We start from the raw sequence: 25,435 nt of genomic DNA, 5'->3' as shown, positions 1-25,435 counted from the left end.
CGCTAACGCTCCACATTGTTAGTCATCAGGGAGATGCAAATCAAAACAACAATGAGATATCATCTCACACCACAGAGACTGGTACACATTCAAAAGAACAAAAGCAACCAGTGCTGTCATGGATGTGGGGAAAAAGGGACGCTCCTTCACTGTTGGTGGGAATGCCAACTGGCCAGCCTTTCTGGAAAACAATATGGACAGTCCTTTAAAAACTAGAAATTGAGCTTCCATATGACCTCACAACACCACTTCTGGGAATATAACCCGAGGATACATAAAAGCACAGTAGAAATGATATCTGTACCTATATGTTCATTGCAGCACTGTTTACAATAGCCAAAATCTGTAAACAACCCAAGTGCCCTAGAACAGATGACTGGTTAAAGAAACTTTGGTACATCTATACAATGGAATACTATACAGCTGTTAGGAGAGATGAAGTCATGAAATTTGCTTATAAATGGATAGATCTGGAGAGTATCATGCTAAGTGAAATGAGTCAGGAAGAGAGGGACAGACAGAGAAGGACTGCACTCATTTGTGGAGTATAGAATAACATCACATGAGGCTGACACCCAAGGACAGTAGATACAAGGGCCAGGAGGATTTCTCCATAGCTGAAAGACTGCTTCATGAGCGAGGGGGAGAAGGCAGATGAATAGAGAAGGGATCACTAAGAAAATGATGGCTGGAGGAATGAGTCGGGATGGGAGATACATGCTGAAAGTAGATAATGGACCAAACATGATGACCTCTCAGTGTCTGTGTTGCAAGCCATAATGCTCAAAAGTAGAGAGAGAGTATGGGGAATATTGTCTTCCATGGAGGCAGGGGGAGGGTGGGAAAGGGGAGGTATACTGGGGATATTGATGGTGAGGAATGTGCACTGGTGGAGGGATGGGTGTTTGATCATTGTGAGATTGTAACCCAAACATGAAAGCTTGTAACTATCTCACGGTGATTCAACAAAATAATATATATGTATATATCATATATATGTTTAAGGCATGCAGTGTTCTAACATGAATTTCTTCACCAGTGTTCACTTCCTTCCACTAATGTCCCCAATTTCCCCCCTTCCCTCACTCCCAGTCTGCCATAGAGCAGGCACTTTCCCCTCCAACTTTGTCCTAGTGTTTCCTTCCTTCCTACTGAATAACAGTTCTCTCTTGGCTACTTTTAATCCTTGCTCACAACCATTCAACTTCCAAGTACTAGTCACATATTCAAATAGCATGTAGACTGAAGTATATGTAAGCACTGATTAGGCAGCATTCTGAAAAATGAGTATTACAAACAATGCAGCACAACATTCATCAGTCATTACAACAACAGCAAAGGAAGAAAATAATTACTCATGTAAATTTTGGTCACTAAACACCTGATCTTGGTATACAATGCTTAAAAACCACATTCAATCCAGTATGAAACCTTGAAAGAACTTGGCCTCTTGCATACTTTCTTCATTCTGGAGCATCAATCAGATATTAAAAGAATAAGTGGTACCTAAGGCTATGATCACGATCACGATCACGAAATCCCGTTAATCACTGATTTCTCAGGCGGGCTCAGTAACCTCTCATTTCATCCTTTCCCTGAGATCTTAGAAGTCTATCTCAACTTGGCCCTCCCAACAATGTCGCACTGGGGGCTCTTTTAGGGTCAGGGGAATGAGATCCAGCTTGTTATTGAAGTTAGCATATGAATACACCATGGGAAACTTGCAAAGCTATCCCATGTAGGCAGGAAACTCTCAGAAGATTGCCAGTTTCTCCCAGAGGGAGAAGTAGGCTACAAGATATTGCTTCTGAGAGCTTGCTTTTAAGTCTCTCTGTGGATGTTGTGATGGGATTACACACACCTGGGTTCCTCTGCGGTACCTTCATGCCTGAGGCCTGTCTGAACGTGTGGAGAGGGGCCTTGACCATGGTGGTAGCTAGGTTCTGGTGGTCTTCGGCCGCCGGGAGCTCTGCTCGGGGTGGGGAGGAAATCTGGAGCCCATCCCCTCCGAGGGGCCCTGAACAAGACAGCCAGAAGTGTGGGCAAGAGACTTTCTGCCTAAGGCTATCAATACAAAATCAAAGTAGAATTCACTTACTTCGTCTTCAGAATCAAATTGGTCATTAGTCACTTTATATTATCTAATGATCTCATATGAAGTCTAAGAAGAAAGTAGGCCCATTTTTAGATTTATTCATAGTCCTCCTTTGAAGAAACAAAATGCAATAAATATAAGTAAGCATATATCTTTTCACAGTTAATGGATTTGTGTCCATAGGATGGTGCTAAGGAGTGGAATCACAGAGCCCTGTGGGAATACATGATAGAGCATATTGGAACAAGAGCAACAAGAACCAAAAGTTCCCGCCTCATGCCCTGGACTTGTTATCATGGTATTTTGTAGTTCCTAGATATTTGGATATCCAGTACAGCCAATTCCCATTTGCCAGGAGCTCAACTCTTCAGGCATTCTGAAAATCCAGAGCAAGGGGTCACTGAAAGAAACAAAGGGTTAAATCTTCCTTCTCTGTATACAGTATCTTAAAATATTGAATGATGATGTAAGTTTAGGATGTGTACACATGTGTCAAAAGTTAGGAAAATGCTACAGAGGTGGGGTGGTGTGGGAGGGATGGGGTGGGAGGGTGGGAGAGATACTGGGAAAATTGGTGGAGGATGATGGGTACTGGTGGAGGGATGTAAACAAAATGCAAACATAAAAGTTCATTAAGTTTGTAACTGTATTTCACGGTGATTCACAAATAAATTTTTTTTAAAGTTAAGAAAAGATCTACATAGAGGCTGAAATACTATGTGAAAAAATATAGAAAGCAAAAAATAAAAAGGTCCAAAGTGAGAAGAGACTGCTGATCTGCTACATTTAGTGGAGGTTAATTATAAGAACTCTTTTTAAAAAATAATAAGAAAGAAAGAGAAAAAAGGAAAATCAGGAAATAGTAGGGCCTTGCCAAATGAAGACAGTATTTCTAGGAAAGAACAGCTAAAATGTAAACATAATGAAATAAATAAGAGATAATCAACAGATGAATATAAGAACTTAGAAACGTGTTAAAAATGGGTACATAATGTCAAGACCTCATGTGTCTTATCATGGTATCATAGGAAGATAACAAAAGATCTATAAAATGGGAAGAAGCAGAGGAAGTGAAGAAGGAGTTCTCACTCCAAAGACTGAATTTATAGGTAAGTGAGAGATAAAGTTGCTCAAAGAATATCAGTTTTATTTCAATTATATATGATTTCAGGATACTTGATGAGAGATGAACTCAATATACAAAGAGGGAATAAACCCTTGATACCCTTGACATTCAAGTTCATGAGACCTGCAAAGGCTGCCTGTCAAATATGGTAGATGGGGAATTATAGGACACAATGTTTATTAATAAAATGAAATAAGGGCTTAGATAAAATAACGTGTAAAAACACTGATGCAAATTTTCACATAGCATGTTACCTTTCTGTATTACTACTTATTCCTAATTTACAAACATACTACTACTTTCGGGAACTGTTCATATTCAAAGAGCTTGTACAGACATGAGAGGTAAACACTGATTTGTCTACATAAACAACTGAGTGTCACAAACAAGTCTGAGAGCACTTACAAAGCAGTATTTAATCCCTGGTCATCACAACAATAAGGAATATAAGCATAAAAACCACTCGTGTAAGTTTTGACTATAAGACACCTAATCTTATGTACAGCATCCCTGGAAATTATATTCATGTTTTTACTTTTATGCCATATTTATCCTAAAAATGGCTTGAGTACTTGCATCCCTTTTCATTCTGGAGAGTCACTGGGATGTGAAAATAATAGGTGGTGGCTGAAAAAAAATGAAATTAAATAAAAAGAAGGTGCTGGGTTAGCACTATAAAATCAAAGGAGTATTCACTCACCTTGTCTTCAGTAAAAGATTGGCCACTTATCCATGAATATTCTCTAATGATCTCAGATGGAGTCTAAGGAAAAAAGTAGGCCATGATTTAGATTTACTCATAGTCAAACTCCTTTTAAGAAACAAAACACTTGAGCTGAAAAGATAATGCAGCAGCACTTGACATGCAGATGGCTGACCCAAATTTGATCCTGAGCACCCCATATAGTCCCCTAGTTCCTAAGAACAGAGTCAAAAAAAAGGAAAGAAAGAAGGAAGGAAGGAAGGAAGGAAGGAAGGAAGGAAGGAAGGAAGGAAGGAAGGAAGGAAGGAAGGAAGGAAGGAAGGAAGGAAGGAAGGAAGGAAGGAAGGAAGGAAGGAAGGAAGGAAGGAAGGAAGGAAGGAAGGACAGACTCATCAAAAATGAAAACATGAGATCTAAGCCACAAACATTGAAACTGTAAGATGCCTGTCAAATTGACAGAAGGGGGTGGGTTGGGGGTTGGAATCAGGAGGGAATATACGGGAACACTAAAGGAAGAAAGTTGACACTGGTGGTGGGATTGGTGTTAAAATGTTATATTCCTAAAACTCAACTATCAGTAACTTTGTTAATCACAGTTCTTTAATAAAACATGCTTTTTTAAAGTGAGTGCACTATCCCTAGTCATTAAAAAAAAGGAAGGGAAGGGGGAAAACTATCATGTAAATTTTGGTCTCAAGGCCCCTGATCATGGGTGTATCCTGACTGAAAAGCACACTCATATTTACAATTGTATTCTGGCTTTCATCCTCAAAATGAGTTGAACTCTTACATATTTTCTTCATCAAACAGGAGCTCCACTTATAAGTGCTACCAAAAGCCATCAGTACAAAATAAAAGAATATGCTCACCTTGCTGTCTACAGAAATAGACTGCTCCTTTATCTCTGAATTCTCTATTATGCTTTCAGATGGGGTCTAAGAAGAAAAGACACCATGTTTCAGATTTACTTATAGGCAACCTTCTTTTAAGAAACAAAATGCAACAAACACAGGCGTATATTTTGCATTAACATCTTTGTGTTCATATGATAGATACAAAGGAGTGGAGATACTGAGTCATGTGGAATTTCTATCTTTAAGTTTTATTTGTCACAATATTATTTTTGCATAGAGACCAAACCAAACAATGCTCATTGTAGCACAATTTTCAATAGAAATGGTCTAGAAACAGTCCAAATGTCCAACAGCAGATTAAGAAACTATGGTTTATAAACAATCAAATACTCCTTAGTTATATACTAAAAGACGAGATTTAGCTCTGCTACACATAGAGTCAGATAGAATTACATAAACTGAAATATGAGGGAAAAGGATAAATATTCTTACTGATATGTGGCATACAAAAGAAAATAAAGCAATAGAATTTGCACTATCTAATGATAACTAACCCTGAACTTGACTACAAAATTAATTAACTACTAGCAATTGGGGGTGGATTTTGGGGGTGTAAAAGAAGATAAAGACTAGAAATGACATAAAAGCAACATTGGAGGGTCTTTGGCACAACAGTACTGCTGAAGGTACAGTAATTGCAAATACCAAAATTATAAATATTAATAGTATTGAAACAATGATGCCCACAACTTAGGTAAACATTACACTTAAATTTAAAAATAAAATAGTTTTAAAAAAACAGAAATTAATGAGAAATAGCATGATTTTGTAAGATATCTTGTCGACCGATCTCAGACAACAAACATATTTTCATCTGAATTACAAAAATCATGGTTGTATCTATCATGTATTTTAACCTATCTTCCACCACCAAAATATGTTATTAAAATTTCTGACAAAATCATTTTTAAAACACTAAAGACTTGGGGCTGAAGTGATAGCACAGCAGGTAGGGCATTTGCCTTGCATGCAGTCAACCCGGGTTTGAATCCCTGCATCCCATATGGTTCTCTGAGCACCACCAGGTGTAATTTCTGAGTGCATGAGCCACCAGGAGTGACCCCTGTGCATCACCGGGTGTGACCCAGACCCAAAAAGCAAAAAAAAACCCAAAAAAACAAAAAACACTAAAGATTGATCACTAAGGAGTATCAGATTACTGTCTCCTGCAGTTCCTGCAGTACCCTTGAAGAACCCAAGAGAGGACCTCTTTCTCCTTATTCAAGAGAGGACCTCCTTATTATCTCATTATTCAAGAGAGGACCTCTCCCCCACCAAAAAAAAAAAAAAACCTGGCTGTTAACACAGAGGTTGTATGCTCCTCACTCTCCTGTGTCTATTTCCTGGTTTTCATGTTGACAAAAGTATGAATTCTCTAAATGGTGCTATATTAGCACTTTGCTCTAGGAGAAAAGATTGATTCTGTGTGTGTTGTTTGGGAGAGGGAGGGGGATGATAAATTCCCAGAGAGGATGCATCAATTCTGTATCACTGTCAGAATAGACAGATGAGGCTGCAGTAACAAGTGAGCTATGTGGATGTGCTAAATGACCATTATGGTTTGTCACCACAGTCATTCAGGATGTTAGGCTTTAAGATTGCCACTCCACAAGATATCAAATCCAGAGAGGAGTTAGGGACAAAGGATATGTTGACTTCTTCCAAGTTGATGGGAAAGTGGCACTTAATAACTTACTCACCTTTCACAACTGAAAGCAGGATTCACAGCTTTAACAACGGGTGCAGAATACACTCCAGAACGTGACAGAAATGATTGGGTCAAGAGCACCAAAGAACCAAAAGCTCCCACCAAGTGCTTCTGAATGTACAACAAATGGGGTTTTGTGGCTCTTGAGTATTTGGTTAGTTTTCAAAACAGCCAATTCCCATTAGCCTACCTCTCAGTTTCTCAGATATTCTAAAGAGCAAGAGCAAGATTACTGGAAAGAGGCCAAGGCGACACTGTGCCCTTTCCAGAGTTTTTCATCAAATAGTGTCTGATGAGGTAAGCTCAGTAGATGGCACATGTATCTGAGGCTCATAAGAGACCTGTATGGAAACTAAATTTGTACAAGTAAAAAGTACAAAGTGAAAAGAGACCTAAACCTGGTCTTATTGAACTCTTTTATTTCATCAGAAGCCTAACAAGAAGAATGAGAGATAGCAGAGAATGCTGGATGGGTAGGTCTTGGCAAAAGAAGAAATGTTTTGAGGAAAGGAGAATGACCTAATATCAACAGAATAACAAAGGCCAGAGATGATTTGTTAATATGGTGATGGTATCTTAGAAATTGCTGGAGTGAAATAGGATATCAAGAACTTGTGCATCATTATAGAGGGAGATGGGGAAGCACAGAGACACATATCCCTCAAAACAATGATGCGGAGAGACATCAAATTACTCAAAGAATTATGAGAACAGGTAGGATTTTTTCTGCTTATATTTGGTGTGATTTCAGGATATTTGATATTTAACCAGGAAGATGTGAGGATAGAAATTGAACATATTTTTTAAAAAGACAAAAGAATGAATCATTCATATGTGGGCCAGAACCACAGCAGTACAGAGGGTAGCACATTTGCCTTGCATATGACCAACCCCATTTCAAGTGCAGGCACCATATATGGTCCTTCAAGTCCCACCATGAGTTATCACTGAATACAGAACAAGTTGTAATCCCCAAACACTGTAGATGTGGCCTAAAAACAACCTCCCCAAAAAATTAATATTCAGATTCATGTGAGCTTCTGTGTTTACTCTAGGGAAATTTGACAAAAAGGGAAGTCTGGAGGACATGATGTCACACAAAGGGGGGAAGAGTGTCTTGCTCAGGTGATCTAGCACCGCCTATTTCGTAGATTATCCTACATTCTTTATGAGTTGCTTACATTAAAGTAACTTTCAGGTTATACTTACATATTCAAATAGCCTACATAAGTATTTATTAATCAACATAAGCAAAAGATAAACCTCACAAACAAGTGTGAGAATACAACAGACAAGTAGGTGTATAATCACCAGTCACCACAACAAAGGAAAGGAATGGGAAAGTTACTCACATAGTTGGAACATTATATGACTGAAGCAGTCATGAACAACTTTGTAACTACCTCTCAATGATGCGGTCAAAAAACCTGTTTTCTCATGATTTTGTAAAAAGGGAAACAAAATTAAATAAAGAAAATCTTTTTTTTAAAGTTACACATAAATTTTGGTCCTAAGATCTCTGATCCTAGGTGTAAACTGATAGGAAATAAAATTCATGTTTCTAATTCTATACTGGGGTTCATCTTAGCTCAAAATTATTTGAGCTCTTGCATACATTCCTCATCAAATATTAGCCCCACATATGATTCTGAAAGAGTAGGTGCTGAGTGAGGCCACCAATACAAAATAAAGGTTGAGTTAACTCAACAGGTATTCTGTAGCAATAGAGTGTTCACTTATCCCCAAATCTTATATTACACTCTCGGGAACATTCTAAGAAGAAAGCACTCCATGTTTTAAATTTATTTGTAGTCAACCTCCTTTTAAGAAGCAAAATTCAATGTCCGTAAGTGTGTATATACCTTTGTGCATTAATGTCTTTGTATTCATGGGATAGATACCACAGAGTGTAATCACTAAGTCATGTGGGATTTCTATTTTATTTTTCAGTCGTCTTCAAACTGTTTTACATAGAAGTTGAACCAAATGATGTCACTGCAGCATAATTTACAACATATGAAAATAGTCTATATGTCCAATGATAATTGAGTGGATAAAATTAAGTATGGTATACATAAATACAATAAAATACAACTCAGCTATATGAAAAGATTAATATGAATGGGGTTGAAAGGTGTTGTGTTAAGCAAAACAAATCAGAGGGAGAAGGACAAATAAATATTTCACTAATATATGCAATACAAAGAAACAAAGCAAGGGAATTGACAGTATCCAAAGACAACAAATTTTGTCTTTGACAATAGAGATGAAGTTATCAAACATGTGTATGATGAGGATTTAAGGGGGAGTGTAGGGGAGGAAGGGAAAGACTAGAATTGAAATAACAGTGGTAGAGCATCTTTGGTTTGGTGTACAATATTTACTAGTATGGTGTAAATATTGTATTTAATATAAAATATTAATTATTTGATAATCAAAATAGTACACCAAATATTTACTAAAATAGTAAATGTTGATGCTATTCTAACCAGACTACTTCATCTACAATTAAAAATAAAATTTCAAAAAATTTAAGGAAGTGAAGTAGTAGAACATTTTTGGACACCTCTGTAAACCAGATCTGAAAGCTAACATCTTTGTACACTGAAATTACTATAACATAGTATAGTATATATTATGTATTTTTACACTGACTTCCACCAACAAGATGACAATCTGTTTATTAAAATTTGGGGCAAAATCATTTTAAGAACTTATAAATCCCTTTTGTATAAAAAGAAATGTATTCATCACTAAGATGTCTCTAGTCATAAAAAAAAAAATCATACTTTGCTAATTGTCGCCATGCTCATGGCTGCTCTCCACAGACTCAGACGAGCCTCACCCATGAGCAACTCTGAAGAAAAATACAGGTATGTGGAACCTGTGACTGATATCTCCAACCTCACTTGGGAGGGAATGGGCCTCATTCCCCATCTCCCAAGTTTACCAGTAGCTTGGCAGTCACACCCACAAACTGCTCCTTGCACCATATAATCTCATCAACGTCCAAGATGCAGAGACTCAGAAATAAAACTCCCAGAAGAGAGCAACATAGGCTTCACCCATAAACAAATCTGCTGTACAATCATATTCTAAATTTTAGAATTCCTGGAGCATGGCAACCTCTCATACTCTACACCACTGATGTACCAAGAGTAGCACACAACATCTGGTTGGATTTAACAAACATGTTAGTAATCTCTTATACAAGGGCTTAATTGCTCCAGGATGAAATACCATAGTGTTAACATACTTTCTTCTAAGAAAACTTTATTGGACCATTCTTAGTGGGTTATTCATAACAAGCAATACAAAATTAATTATTTTGGTTCTGCTTTGGGCAACACGGTTTGGGGTTTGGGGTGGAAACATTCAAACTATGGTGTTGGGAAGGTGCAATGGTGGTGGGATTGATGTTCAAATATTAAATGTAATAAATTATTGTGAACAACTTTATAAAAATTAAATTTAGTTATAGAAAAGCATACTTTGCAATTCTGCCTGAACACTTGAAAAGCCCAAGGAGAACTGTGTGGAGACTGGGCAGTGGTGAAATAAAATATGATCAAGAAAAATAGGTCCAAAATGAGAAGAAACCTTGTTCTTGTTGAACTGCTACATTTCATGAATGTACCATATCATAGACTATGATTCTAATTCTATGTCAATGTGTTTGTACCCTAGAACTGACAAGAATTCTTCAGCTCATTCAACCTGTTAACAATATAAACAGGTACATGGGATCCTAATCATTAAATGTAAAATACATACAGAATTAACTGGTGGCTGGAACGATAGCGCAGCAGGTAGATCATTTGCTTTGCATGTGGCCAACCCGGATTCAATTACCAACATCCCATATGGTCCCCTGAGCACAACCAGGAATAATTCCTGAGTGCAGAGCCAGGAGTAACCCCTGTGCATCACCAATTGTGACCCAAAAAACAAGAATTAACTCACCTTGTTGTCTTCAGAATTGGTTTGGTCATTTATCCCTGTATCTTCTATAACTATTGCAGATGGGATCTAAGAAAAAAATTACACTACGTTTTAGCTTTTATCCCAGGTAACATCCTTGTAAAAAGTGAAGTGGGAAATAATGTGACTTCCAAATTACCTCTTCAAACAGAGCTGGAAAATCAATATCTGTTTCCACAGAAGTTACTATTGAACTCTAATAATAATTCAGTCTGCTCTGATTGCATCAGCCATGATTTTTGTCCTTGCCTCCAACAAAATGCTAACATATGTATTAAATTGTTGTAGAAATCACTAAGGACAAACACTACAAAACTTTTCTGCCTAAAAGGAAGTGGATTGATCACAAGGTGCCTCTAATCATCAGGTAATTATTCTGGTAACACCCTTGAGGATCTCAACCAGTACCCTCTTTCTTTGTTCAGAAGTACACAAACAAGCACCACATATGGTCCCCCACGTCCACCAGGAGTGGTCTCTGAGTGCAAAGACAGGAATACACCCTAAATACCAGCATGTGTGGCCCAAAAACTCAACAGAGAAAAGAAATAACAGACACTTCCACAGAAAGGACATACAGATGGCCAAGAAGTATACAAAAAAGTGTTCATCATTACTTATTACTAGGGAAGTCCAAAATTAAAACAAGAATGTAGTATCTCACACCAGTGAGAATTGCATATATCAAAAAAACAGGAAAAAACAACCAGCATTGGCAAGAATAAAGTTAAAAGAAGATTTCATTCAATGCTAATGGGAATATTATATCTGGATCAGCCCCTATGAAAATGGTATGGTGGTTTCTTTTAAAAATAATAATATAGCTGCTATGTGACCCAGCAATTCCACTTCATGGTATCTAAACAAAACACAAAACATAGTTCAAATGATATAGTCACACCTATGTTAATTACAGCACTTAGTAAAATAGACAAGATATGAAAAAAACACAAATATCCAAGTGGAGATAAATGGATAAAGAAGTGATGGTGTTATATGTGTGTGATGAAATACTATACAGTCTTCAGGAAATATTCTATCAGGGAACTGGGTGGGGAATGGCAGTAATTATAGTATGCAAATATGTGAGGAGATAAATGTCACTTATCTATGGTCTATAGATAGAGTAACAAGAATGTAAGGTATCAAATGATGGCAAGCACTGGGCCTTGGATTATATGTGAGTATGGCAAGCATGAACATGGGGATTATGAAGCTGACTGTGATAAGGGTTTTAAACTACTTTGGTACTATAGAAGTGAGGCAACAATATGCATCAAAACCATAAGTGTAAACACTAGTGTAAGCATGTGACCCAAACTATCACTGATCACTGATCACTCTCATCCCATTGCTCATTGATTTGCTCAAACAGGCACCAGTAATGTCTCCATTGTGAGACTTGTTGTTACTGTTTTGGGCATATCGAATACACCATGGGTAGCTTGCCAGGCTCTGCCATGTGAGCGGTATACTCTCGGTAGCTTGCCAAACTCTCTGAGAGGGACAGAGAAATTGAGCCCAGGCCGGCCGCATGCAAGGCAAATGCCCTACCTGCTATGCTATCGGTCCAGTCTACCCAAACTATAATGAATACAATTTTGTGGAAATGAGTCTGCAAATAAATTGCTCTTCAAGTCATATTCTCTCTTGAAAACCTATCTCACACGCTCGTCTTTATGTCGCTTTGATTTCTCCACCATGGACAGGCCTATGTTCTCTCTTGAACAGGTACTTCCTCTATCTCTTTCCCCCACATCTTTATAAGTAAATTTTGTTCAATAAAAACTACTGTGTCAGGAAGGAAGGAAGGAAGGAAGGAAGGAAGGAAGGAAGGAAGGAAGGAAGGAAGGAAGGAAGGAAGGAAGGAAGGAAGGAAGGAAGGAAGGAAGGAAGGAAGGAAGGAAGGAAGGAAGGAAGGAAGACAATGAGTCTGCAAAGGAGGTGGGGCAGAGGGAAAGAGGAAACCTTGGGTCACTGGTGAAGGATAATGCTACTGATGGGGATGTGGAGATGGAACTTTAAATGCTCAGAAATGCCCGGAAATTTATTAACAGCGTTGAAAAACACAATGTCCAGATAATAATAACAATAATAATAATAATAATAATAATAATAATTCCCAAAATGGATACTTTAATTCTATAACACTAATAACAGGCAGATGAGGGCTGGGAAGATTGTCAGGTGCCCAATCCCAGATCCACTCCTGGCCCCACATGATTCCCTTAGCATTAGCGTGTGGACTTGGGAGTCTACAGCCCTGCAAGATCCAAGTAGCGCTGCATTCTCTGACCCTTCCACCAAACCAACTCGCCAAGTTGGATGAGAGTTAGTGAGTGCCTTGCAATACTCATGACCCTTGAACAATTCTTGGCACCTCTCTTTGGAAAAAATAAAATCAGGATGAGGCTGCAATAAATAGAGAACCATATATAAGTCCACTGAGGGGGTCCAACATCATCACTCAGGACCGGCGAGATTCTCATGCCCATGTTTCTATGATCTCAGAAGCAGAGAAGAGGCAGTGGTGAATGACACACTGGCTTGTACAGAGTCAGCTGGAAAGTGCACTTATTGTCTCTACTCACCAGACACCAAAAAAGGCAGGTCTCATACCTCACCTGAGTCAAGTGGGTACAGAATACATTCTAGCATGTGACAGGACCAATAGAGCCAAGGAGCCTCAAGGACCTCAACAATTCCTTACAGGTACCTCTGTATGGAACGCAGTGATGGATTTGTGTGGCTCTTGAATATGTGGAGGAGTTTTCAACATACTTCATCCCTATTAAGCCATATCTCAGTTTCCCCAACTTTCTGAAAATCTAGAGCTTCCTATGGGTCTGAATGAATGTTCTCTTCCTATAGTTTATTCAACAATCATGACAAATAAAAGCCTGTGGGGCCTCATTTGTGGAGTGTAGGGTAGCATCACATGAGGTTGACACCCAAGGACAGTAGATACAAGGGCCAGGAGTATTGCCCCATAGCTGGAAGACTGCTTCATGAGCAGAGGGGAGAAGGCAGATGGAATAGAGAAGAGATCACTAAGAAAATGATGGCTGGAGGAGTTGGGATGGGAGATGTGTGCTGAAAGTAGATAATGGACCAAACATGATGACCTCTCAGTGTCTGTGTTGCAAGCCATAATGCCCAAAAGTAGAGAGAGAGTACGGGGAATATTGTCTTCCATGGAGGCAGGGGGGAGGGTAAGAAAGGGGAGCTATACCCGGGATATTGGTGGTGGGGAATGTGCACTGGTGGAGGGATGGGTGTTTGATCATTGTGAGATTGTAACCCAAACATGAAAGCTTGTAACTATCTCACAGTGATTCAATAAAATTTTTTAAAAAATTAAAAAGCCTTTGGGTAATGATCACACATTAAAAAAATAAAAGAAGATTTCCAAATATACAACCTGCCTAGAAAAAGCATGCTTTTTCTCAATCTAGGTTGATATGTATCCTAGAGCTGACTTGAGCTCTCACCTCTTTCTTAAGCAAACATGAAGTTTTAAAAGAATAAAATAGAGCCTGTGGAGCAATAGCACAGTGGGTAGGGCATTTGCCTTGCACGCGGTCGACCCAAGTTCGATTACTTCACCCCTCTCAGAGAGCCCAGTAAGCTACCAAAAGTATCTTGCCCTCACGACAGAGCCTAGCAAGCTACCCATGGCGTATTCGATATGCCAAAAACAGTAACAAGTCTCACAATGGAGATGTGACTGGTGCCCGTTTGTCAAATTGATGAGCAATGGGATGACAGTGATGATGACAGAAAATAGAGCCTGCGACCCCAGCCATTCAAACAAAATAGAAATAGAATAACTCACCTTGTATGCGGAGGAAGGTTGCTCAATTATCTCTTCCTCTATAACCATCTCAGATGGTTTCTAAGAAGAAAATACACCATGTCTTAGATTGACTCCCAGTCAACCAACTTCAGAAGCAAAATGCATGGGAGACAATATGACTTTCTAGAACCCCTTCTATAGATAAAGATGGGAAAGTCACCATCCTTTGTTTACTTAGGTTACTGAAATCAGGGCTGTATCTGTCCAAATTTTTACCCTGGCTTCTACCAACCAAGTGTTTGTCTACTTAATAAAATTATTAGTAATTTCCCTCCCTGGGTAGCAATTAAGGATGAAGTAGAGACATGTGATAGCTTCCTGGAGTCCTCCAAAAACATTCTTTCTATTTGGAAAAGGCACATGGAAGAAACTATTCTGTATTCTTGGCAACGACCATGACGCTTCCCCATGTGCCAACCATACTGAAACGAATAGGCTTGAGACTCTAAGGACAACCAGCAATCAGAGGATCATGATGACAGTCCTGGAACAATGATGCCCCACCCCCACCCCCTGTAGACATCACTGAGCTTCTGTGCTGACCAACTCTAGGAACTTCTAATATATGAAGGTCTGCAGCCTTTTATTATGGGGCAAGAGACATTTTCTTTATTGAGTAGTCACCTCTCTTATCCTATTCACCTGAAAGTAACACTGCCTTAAAGCTCCATTATATCTCTTCTAATTAAGCAATTCAGCAATTACTGGATTTAGACTGAGTTTCTCCTATTTAGCTCAAATTATTTTGGTTGTACTTTTGTTAATGTCTTATTCTTAGCTCTCTCTGGAGTGAAATGAATCAAAGAAAGTGCAGTTTGGGATGCATCACTCTGGTTGCTGCTGAGAAATCTAAGTTAAATTCACTCTCAACTTGCATTGACTTTCGGTGAGTCTCTGAATATAACTGAATTTTGGTGGAGGTCAGTAGTAGAGCTAGTCCTTTGTGATTTTTGTTAATCTACTCTTCTTAATGCATCAACCGTAGACCTAGATTTCCATAACAAGCTTATCACCTATTATAGTGGTAGGGTAATTCTACTCTACTAAAAATAGAATTGGTTAAGTGCAGAGAAAATCTAAACCATTTCCCAAATAGGAATAAAAAGTAAGAATCCTATGCTAAATAGAGCATGCATTTTTTTGTTTCCTTTCTTATGTATGTGTGTGTTTTAGTGAGGTAAATGTTTTTTATTGAAAGAAATTTAGAGTAATGTAAGGGCAGAGGAAGAGAGAGAGAGAGAGATGTGATCAAGAGAGAATATGAGCTTCTCCAGACTGAGAAAATCTTGTTTCTTTTTTAAATATTTATAAGATAAATATAATTTTAAACCTGTCAGAAGACATTTGTTTTGTGAAAAATGTATTCATTATGTAAGATATAACTTCTACATCAATGTTTCCATACTGAATATGTTTTTTGTGAGCACTATAAGTTGACTATAAGTTGTAAAAATTATTTCCTTATGTTTAGCTATAATAATTTGGGACTTAAATTTATCATTCCCAGATATTATGCAGTGGTCTGTTAATAGCTTCCAATAATTTCTATGCAATCTCTGTTAATAAAAATGCCATGAAAATCAAATATTCTGACAACAAAAACAAAAATTATGTTTACTGTACACAAACAGTTTATGGGAATAAAATTGGAAGCACTAGGATTTCACCTATGCCTTAAACTTTCAGTCTACAACCCCAAACACAATAATCACCGTCACTGTCATACCGTTGCTCATCGATTTGTTCGAGCGAACCAGTAACGTCTCTCATTGAGAGACTTATTGTTACTGTTTTTGGCATATCCAATACACATGGGTAACTTGCCAGGCTCTGCTGCGCGGGCTCCATACTCTCGGTAGCTTGCCGGCCTCTCCAAGAGGGGCGGAGGAATCAAACTAGGGTTGGCCTCGTGAAAGGCGAACGCTCAACCACTGTGCCAGCCCCAAACAATAATCAGTGTTGAGATGGAGGGGCAGATGTTAAATGTAGCAAAAAAGTAACTGTCCAAAATACCTCAATTTTAATTACTATAAAAACTTTAAGTGTGCAATAACAATATTTAAATTGTGAGTTTAGATTTTAAGAGAAGGTCAACAATTTGGGTCATTGTTTATTACTCAGAAAAAAATAAACAATATTGCTACTAATTTATAGAACATGCAAAATACATGGGGGAATTGCTCAAAATTCCAAAAGGAAGAATATTGATGCATAGTCTGTAACACTTTTTAAGTTTATTATAGGAAGAAACATAGCAGAAGTATGTTAAAAGTGAGGTGGCAAAATTAGAGTGACTGGGTACTGAAAGAGAAGCAGAAAAGCTCATTGATTACTGGGATTTGGCACCTTATCAAGAAATGCATGGTGCTCAAACTATCTGTTCTCAAAAACTAATAATGGCAAGTGTATTTTAGTGTCATCGGGTACTTGATAAAGAAAAATCATGCTTTCTGGAACTTCTCTGAACAATCTCTCCTCAGGAGCTGGAATGATCCCATAGTCTGAACACCTGTCAGCCAATTGGGAGTCAAGCTAATTTATAACTCAGTCCTCCATTTCTCCATCAGACATTTATTTTCCCACTGCTTAGGTACTGGGTCAGCAGGCTTTGATGCCCACTCCTTTTCCACTTTCCTATCCCTATCCCACCTCATCTTCTTCTTCCTTAAATCTCCCCTGCTGATTCATCTTCACCCCAATTTAGAAAAGAAGCAAAGTAGGAGCGAACAACTCCTCTACCTGGACTGAGCATTTAAACAAGCATCACTTCTCTTAGCACATATAGCACATACAATATATACAGAAATATCCTATTCGGTCATGAGGAAAGTAAGACCTCCTAAATTCAGAAATCTAGCAAGCAGCAGTCCATGATTCTATACCATATTGTCTAATGCACCGTCCATGTCATTATCCCATCATTCCATAAATAATAATTAAGGGCCTCTTACCTGCTGGAAAACTGCTAAGGACAAAGGCTAGAACAGTGAGCAAAGCTGACTTAATCTTTATGGAGTATAGAGTTGAGAGCAGTTATCAAACAACACGAAATATACAGTCACAACAGTGACAAGTATTAAGAAGAATTCAGATAAAAAAAGTTTAGGGAGTTGTTTAATGCAATAAAATACATATGAGATCTGAATGAAGAGCAGTAGCTAACTAGAGATGGGGGCAGGGGCATGGAACATTTCTGAGGCTAGGAAGAACTTGAGATGTAAAGAGGGAGAGTATAGACAGTCGGGGACTAAAGCAGCAGAATTAGAGGGCAGTGAGCACGGATGTGCCCCAATACCAACCTGATCCACAGGCACCTCCACCTGCAAATTTTTGTCATCCTTAACTTCCTGAGCCCCTTGAGTTTCCAAGTTTGGAGTCTTGGCTTCATACACATTGCTTTCTGGGGGGAAAAAAACGGTACTCTTCAATGTTCATTAAATTTTTTTTTATCCAAACAGTGAAAACTCAGAATCCTCTAGTATTTCTTGTTATCTATCAAGAAAACCTGGTCAAGAGACGTTGGCCCCAGAGGTGATATTCAATTCCCCATCACCTTCTTCTTTGCTTCTTTCAAATTTCTGGGCCTGGGGAACCTCTATATATGCATACATCCTCATGCTCATGCTATATTTCAACCTGCCATAGCTCTCAATCTAGAGATAAAATATAGTGTGTGTTCCACAAAAGTGTGTACAGTTAGCTCAATTATAAACTTAAAAAACTCAAAGAAACCTACTAGACTTCAAAGTTAGATGTTTAAGGATGTCCAGATTTATTGCTGTAAAATTTAAGTGGGTTTTAACAGAGTTTAAATAAACTAGGAGAGGGGTGATATAGCACAGTGGGTAGGACATTTTCCTTGCAAACGGCTGACCTGGGTTCAATCCCTGGCATCCCATATAGTATCCCAAGCACCACCAGGAATGATTCATGAGTACAGAGCCAGGAATAAACCCTGAGAATCGCTGGGTGTGACCCAAAAAGCAAAAAAAAATTAAATTAACTAGGAGATAAAGTGTATTAAGATGCCTAGCTTATAGATTTTAAAAATCATTTTAATTATCTTTATGGTAAGTTTTTGGGAATTTTATGCTCTCCCTCGTGAGAATAAATAGACAACATTAGGCAAAAGTTGGGCACATAAACCATTCTTTCAACTCTAAGATGATATAAATGTGACTATTAATGAACTCAACGATCCAAAATAGGCAACTCCCATAATTGGTTCATTCCATTTCCCAATCAAGAGTCCCCCACATCTCCCTCCCCAGTTCCAGGTCTATTCCTAACCTTCAGCTCCCTCCCCAGTTATCACCTACAGAAGCATCTTCCCTCAAGTCTTAGCAAGACTTTGTTATTCTCATAAAGAATAGAGTTGGAAGGCAAGAGATGAAAGCACATGCATCAGGGGCCCTCTGTGTCCCAAGCACTCTGGCAAGCTTTCGACATTTAATATTCATAGTTTCCTTTAAACAAATTGTTCATGCCCGTTTGTTCATCAACTATTTCCCCATGACCTGAGATTCATAAAGGTTTCAGATGGAATTTGAACCCTTTCACACTACACTGACTCCCAGAGAGTAGATCTACTGTGTGCTTGTGTAGAAATGCCTTGTATAGAGCAAATTTTTATAGAGAGATTCTGTTTTCCATTCCTTATAGAAATATAATTTAGTGTTTCTGCTAGTGTAGATTCAATAGGCTATAGTCTTAAACCCATTTGGGTTGGATTGATGCAGTGGGAGCTCTGGGCGAGCACATCCACCTTGCCAGAGGTCTACTAAGCTCCATGGAGGACTGCAGCATAATTATTCATCATGGGCAGAAAAAGGACACATGTGGGAAGGAGCAAGGAAAAAGCATTCAGGAAATATTCCAACCCTGAAGGCCAGAAAGGGGAAAGGGACTATCATACAGGAGCAACAAAGGAAAACAAAAAATAGTACAGATGGTATTAAAAGTCTTGGCTGAAGAAGATTCTAAGAAAAAATATTTCCATATTATTAGATGTAGCAGAGTAGTAAGAGACAGCCTCTCCTATCCACCAGATTCCTTTCATAATTTGCCAAAAGAATTATATATCTTAAATAAAATATAACACAAAGAAAGTGTCTCATCCAGACCCTGGCACCCATGAAGAACTCAATAAAAGGTAATGGTGAGAGTAGTAATATCGGTCACTGTCACTGTCACTGTTGTCCCATTGTTTATCGATTTGCTCGAGCAGGCACCCAGTGACGTCTCTATTGTGAGACTTGTTGTTACTGTTTTTGGCATATCCAATATGCCACGGGTAGCTTGCTAGGCTCTGTTGTGTGGGCGAGATACTCTCGGTAGCTTGCCGGGCTCTCTGAGAGGGGCAAAGTAAACGAACCTGGGTCAGCCACATGCAAGGCAAATGCCCTATCGCACTGTGCTATCACTCCAGTCCAGTAGTATCAGTAATCATAGAAATGATAGTAGCAATAATGATAGCAGTAGCAGTAATAGTTTTAATAGCAGAAAATATTAGCATCAGTAGTAGCAATAATAGTACTAGTTACAGTATTAATAGTAGCAGTCACAGTACTAGCAATGGCAGTAGTAGCTATAATAGTAGCAATAACCACAGTAGTAACAATAGCAATATGAATTTTGCTAGCAGTAGCTTTGATAGTAGTAATACAGTAGTAATGGTAGCTGTATAGTGATAGTTACAGTAATAAGATCAACTTAGCAATAGCAGTAGTAATATTGGTAACAGTAATAGTAGGAGCAGCAATAATGCTAATAGTTGTATCAGATATAATTGTAATAGTAAGAGAAATGGGAGTAGATGATATATGTTTAAATTATTTATTTTAAAATCACTCATGTATTTAATCTTTTTAATGACTCTCACATTGAAAAAGCAAATCATTCCAATGACTTCTATTTTTATGTTTCCCTCAAAAGATTAAATTGTGTGTTGTTTCTTGTCATTTAGGAGAAATATATCAGGATCTGGTATATAGAGATGCCATAATTACTTTTCAATACTACACTTATGTTGGAGAAGACTTCCTAATTAGAGAATCAAATTATCTTTCATACTTGAATTTGTTTTCCAACTCTTTTTCACAGATCAGTAAACTAAGTATTGTATTCGTAAATTAGATCACTGAAAAACAAGACTTTGCATAGACCCAAGACATATATTATGGAATGAAACTGATATGAAAAGAACTAATTCTTAACACAGTATGGGGGGGTGTTGCAACTAAATGAAACTTGACATTACCTGCAGCACTTTTGAGTAAAGGTTGTATCTGTGTTCTCTTATTTGTTTCTTTGGCATAGTAAACAGAACCATGTGCTTTAGAAGTAATTTTGTCCAGTTTATAAGCTTCTTTTTCTTTATTCTCCTCCTAAGGCATGAATTAAGAATAGCTTCAGTGAGTTTTATCCGTTCATTGAGAATGAGCAGGAAAGCACTTGGCTTCTTAGGCCAAACAGTGGGAATGGGGACTTTCAAGACAATGCCAACCTGGCACAAAGTCAACAACGCTTCAATCTGTTACACACCACTATGTGTACTCCACTCTATGATACTCCGCTCTGCTCTACTTCACACTATTTCTGTGCGACAATACTCTGTGCTACTCTATGTATCTCTCCTTGTGCTATTCTACTATCCTACTCTATTCTCCCTGAATCTATGCTATTCTATGTTACTCTATTCCATTCTACTCTACAATCTGGCTATTCTATCCTTACACTGCTCTTCTGTAAAGTGGCAAAATATTCCTTCTCTCCTTTCCTCCTAAGGATATCACAATTCATGTCTTTCCAGGAGAGAGGTAAGGCAGTTTTCTAGGAAAAGAAATGTAGATGGTGATGCCTGACAAAACAGGACACTCATCGCAAAGGCAACAAGAAGTCTACTCAAATATAATTCATGTGGTTTTAGAGGCACTCCTGAAAATCCAATGAAAACCATAGCTCTGCCAACCACTACAACTGGAACCTTTAATTGGAACTTCTGAGTCAGATAAAAGGAATTCTGATTAAATAGTATGTGTTTGACAGGTTTTGGGGGGGGTTCATAAAGAGGAATATGTTATTCAAAAATGTATATAGACAATAATATTTAAGCATAAGTAGCTCATAGAATAAGATAAACTAATTCTTTTTTTTTTTGCTTTTTGGGTCACACCCTGCAATGTACAGGAGTCATTCCTGGCTCATGCACTCAGGAATTACCCCTAGCAGTGCTCAGGGGACCATATGCGATGCTGGGATTCGAACCCGGGTCGGCCGCCTGCAAGGCAAATGCCCTACCCACTGTGCTATCACTCCAGCCCCTAAACTAATTCTTAATATGATCCCAACTTATCATTTCTGCATGAGTGGTATAAACAGTGAAATATTTATGTGTTTCAATCTTCAATTAGATCATCATAATGATGTTCAATCAATCTTTATTGATTTAATAAACTATGTTTTAAAATAAGAGTAGTAAAAGAAATAAAAGTTCAAAGCTGGCATTCTCTGCACAAGAGGAGCAATTGCCAGAACAGTTAGCTCTTAGCACTGCAAGGAGTGATCCCTGAGCACCAAGTCAGAGTAAACCCTAAGTACTGTTAGGCATACATGGCAAATTTTAAAAATTAATACCTTAGTTCTTACTACTAAAGACACATGACCAATATGTTAGATGTGTTTCCTACACAAAAAATATTCTTTTATAATCACCCAAAGTTACCAAATTCAAAAAAGTAACATACGATATTTTCATTTAGTCTATCATCCATATTCCAGTTCTATCACTATCCAATAACGACTTTTATAGCATCTTTCCCTATAAAGCAAAGACCCAGTCTCAGATCATGTCCTGTCTTCTTAGTTAGTGTCCTATAACCTGATTTACTCCTCAGTCATCCTTTGTCTTTCCTGCTTTTGGCATTTTTCAATGATTCCATTCTATTTTCGCTTGCTTGGAAGGAATAATTTGAAGTGGCTTTGTGTGCTGTTTCTGCACAAGGAGATAGAGGTTACAAAGGCCGTGGGATCCTACATGCTCACACTCCCTCTTGGCTATCAGAGCTGGAGGCACGTGACCTTCCCCTTCACTGGTGGTATGGATCAATCATGATTTGAGGCCCCAGGGGACTGTCCCAGGATTATGGCATGGCTCACCACACAGGGGTTTACAGCTTTCCCCCAAGGGAGAATGCTCCTTGACCCTTCAATTGACACCACTGTAGGACTTGCAAATGCTCAGGTCTGTACCAATGCCCTACCCCAGCATCTGATCTTAATTCCTACAGAAATCTTGCCCTAATTACATTTTGTTAAGTTGTCAATGACTCATTTCAAAGTGGATAATCTAAATGATCTAAGCAAAAAAAAATTGTAATATATGCTTGAAAAACTATCAACAGAAATAAAGTATTTACGTAATTATATAGCTTAATGGAAAGAGGTCATGTAAAACCTCTGTGGGGAAAAAACCAGAATCTTTAGGAAGTGTATGAATAAACCCACACTCCTAGTGAGTATGGCCATACGCACTTAGTGTGACTACACTCTCCTAGTCGGTGCAATTATACGCACTTAATATAATTATACTCCTAGTGTGAGTGCACCCACACCTAGAACAAGGACCAAGCACACACGTGTGACAGGAACTGAAATAGGCTTAGGTATGGAGAGTACCAGACTGTTGTCATGGAAGGCAAGCAGACTTGCACAGATAGAACAAATCAAATGTGCATTAGAAAATCCTTCTAAATGCCTGACATGCATGAGGTGCCCAAATGCTGTTTCATCCCGCCTCTCTAATAGCTGTTAGACATGTCATTTGGCCACATTGCCCAATGTCCTCTAGAGGAAGGGTAGAACAAATTTGAATCCTGAGCTACAATAAGAAGTTGGGGAATTATATCCAGGGAGAAGCAAGGAGAGACTTTCCCAGGAGTTTGGAAATGACAAAATACCAGCTTGAGTTTGAAGGCATCAAGACAGCTTCCCTCTGGTCATTAGATGCTTTCATCTTTTCATGCCATATTCCCAGCATAGTGGACAGCCTGGATACCCTTCCATTATCAGTGTAATGTGGATTTATAGCATTTCACAGGAAACAGCAAATGAAGAAAAGAACAGAGAATATATTGCTTTTATATACAATGCAACTTTATAAGCTCTAACCTTTCATCCCTCTAACCTTCCTCTCCCTGAGCCTTGGGCCTCTTGAAATCAGTGAGAGCTCTACATACAGAGGTGACAGTCTTTCACATTTTCAGAAAAAAGACCTGTGGTTTGTTGAGTTTACTGTCATGTAGCTCTTTAATATCAATTATTTTTCTACAGAGACTACTTCCCTTAGTGCAGCTATATTTTATAGATTCTCTTGCCCAGACACATGAAAGGCAGCCTCCCCAAAGAACTGGATGAAGTAGACAGTTTGTCTAATTTAAGAACAGTAACAACTGATTTCAGAGTTAATCCATCCTCAGGTTGAAAATTAACAAACCATTCTCTGCTTTGCGGGTTATTAAAATGCAAGATTTGCTACCATTTGGATGTAACCGCTGCATCTTCCACTGCTAGATCATCAATATGTCTTGATTACCCTGTGATATTGCTCTGGCTTTGATATTATTTCTCTGGTCTCAAAAAAACTGTTCTGCAAATGTCAGTTTCAAAACATTCATTTCACATTGAACTTTACAGCATAGACCTGGTTATTAGAGTGTGAGCTTTCTATTGTATGTGTCTCTGGTTGTTTTCACATACGTGTGTGTGTACATAGAGACACATACCTTTAACTTACCAAAGTTTCTTCTCCAACATGTATGCTCTGTGATCAAAAGAGAAAATATTAATACTCTGATTATAAATATTATAGACAGTTTATATTAACCATTTTTATATTTTTAGAAGCTTCCACCCTAAATTATTTATTTTAGCCTATGAATGTAACTTGGATCATTTATTTGATTAATTTTACTTCTTTGGAAGGTAATAGATATAAAATCACTGCAAATGCAGTTTTTGCAAAACTGAATTTTATCTAACAAAATAAGAAGTTTTCTTTATTTGATTACTCTCATTGGACAAAAAGAAATCACTGGTGAGGCCCAGGGAAGTAGCTCAATAGGCTAAAAATCATGTTTTACTTGCTAGAAACCCAGGTTTGATCCTTGGAACTGCATAGTCCCTCAATCACCACAAGTGACCACTGAAAAATGGCCAGGACTAACCCCTGAGTGCTCTATGTGACCCCCCTGCCCACCAAAAAGAAAAGAGAAAACCAATCATAGTTTAAGTTAATTGTGCCATATAGTTATATAAGATCCATTTATCTTCCTGTGTTCAAATTCAAGAGTCAAACAAATAATGTCTGTTTTCTAGGTATATTCCAATTATTTTAATAGTTCAAATGCACTAATATGACTGCATTGACATTCCATTAGGCAACGGGCATTTTTAAGTACAACTTCAAATTCTAGTAAATTAAGATAAAATCTTTCATTCCATTCAATGGAAATCCAGATGTTAGAATCAAAGAGCTCTGTCCTCCCATTTTTCAAAGACTCCGGACAGGGTACCTATAATAAACTTAATTGAACTTCATGTCCTTGAAGTTCAATGACAGAAATCCTAGAGAAGAAAAATTGGAAGTACAAGGGAGAAAGAACCAGTTTAATTAACTGAGGTCCAGAGAGGTCAGTAACATCAAATCACATGTCGGTTGAGCTCAAACAGGATTCAAAGTGAAAAAGGTGTGAGTTCAGAACGCTCACTCTTAAAGCACAACTGCTTTCCCTGCAAGGCAGAAATGTCCTCCACTTGACAGTCCATTCCTGTCTCTGAGAACCCTTTAACCACCACATTACCTTCACTACTTCCTAATGTGTAAGAAAGGCCAGCACAGACATCGCAGCCGAAAACCCTCTGGCTGAATGTAGCCTCCTGACTGACCCAGTAGAGACTAACTGAAGACCCACCCAAGTAATCCACAGAATCAAGAGAAATCTGAAGTCACGGTAGCCAGAGCTCTTATCTACAGCACTGCCCCCTCGCAGGTGA

General features: G+C 38.3%; 1 protein-coding gene across 1 annotated transcript in view; it reads right to left on the bottom strand.

Moving 5' to 3' along the window:
- DCDC2C (doublecortin domain containing 2C) overlaps nucleotides 1–25,435 on the bottom strand; it is a gene marked incomplete at its 5' end in the record, with an annotated part of 154,517 nt that overhangs the window by 71,858 nt on the left and 57,224 nt on the right. The window contains 6 exons of the mRNA XM_004609419.2: nucleotides 3,922–3,984; nucleotides 4,794–4,859; nucleotides 10,510–10,575; nucleotides 14,363–14,422; nucleotides 17,683–17,783; nucleotides 20,643–20,769. Of these exons, the coding sequence (XP_004609476.2) occupies nucleotides 3,922–3,984; nucleotides 4,794–4,859; nucleotides 10,510–10,575; nucleotides 14,363–14,422; nucleotides 17,683–17,783; nucleotides 20,643–20,769 (483 nt within the window). The remainder of the gene's footprint in view (nucleotides 1–3,921; nucleotides 3,985–4,793; nucleotides 4,860–10,509; nucleotides 10,576–14,362; nucleotides 14,423–17,682; nucleotides 17,784–20,642; nucleotides 20,770–25,435) is intronic.

Source organism: Sorex araneus, chromosome X (genome assembly GCF_027595985.1).
Source record: "Sorex araneus isolate mSorAra2 chromosome X, mSorAra2.pri, whole genome shotgun sequence".
In the NCBI taxonomy this organism is placed as follows: Eukaryota; Metazoa; Chordata; class Mammalia; order Eulipotyphla; family Soricidae; genus Sorex; species Sorex araneus.
This window is presented reverse-complemented; position numbering and strand designations above follow the sequence as displayed.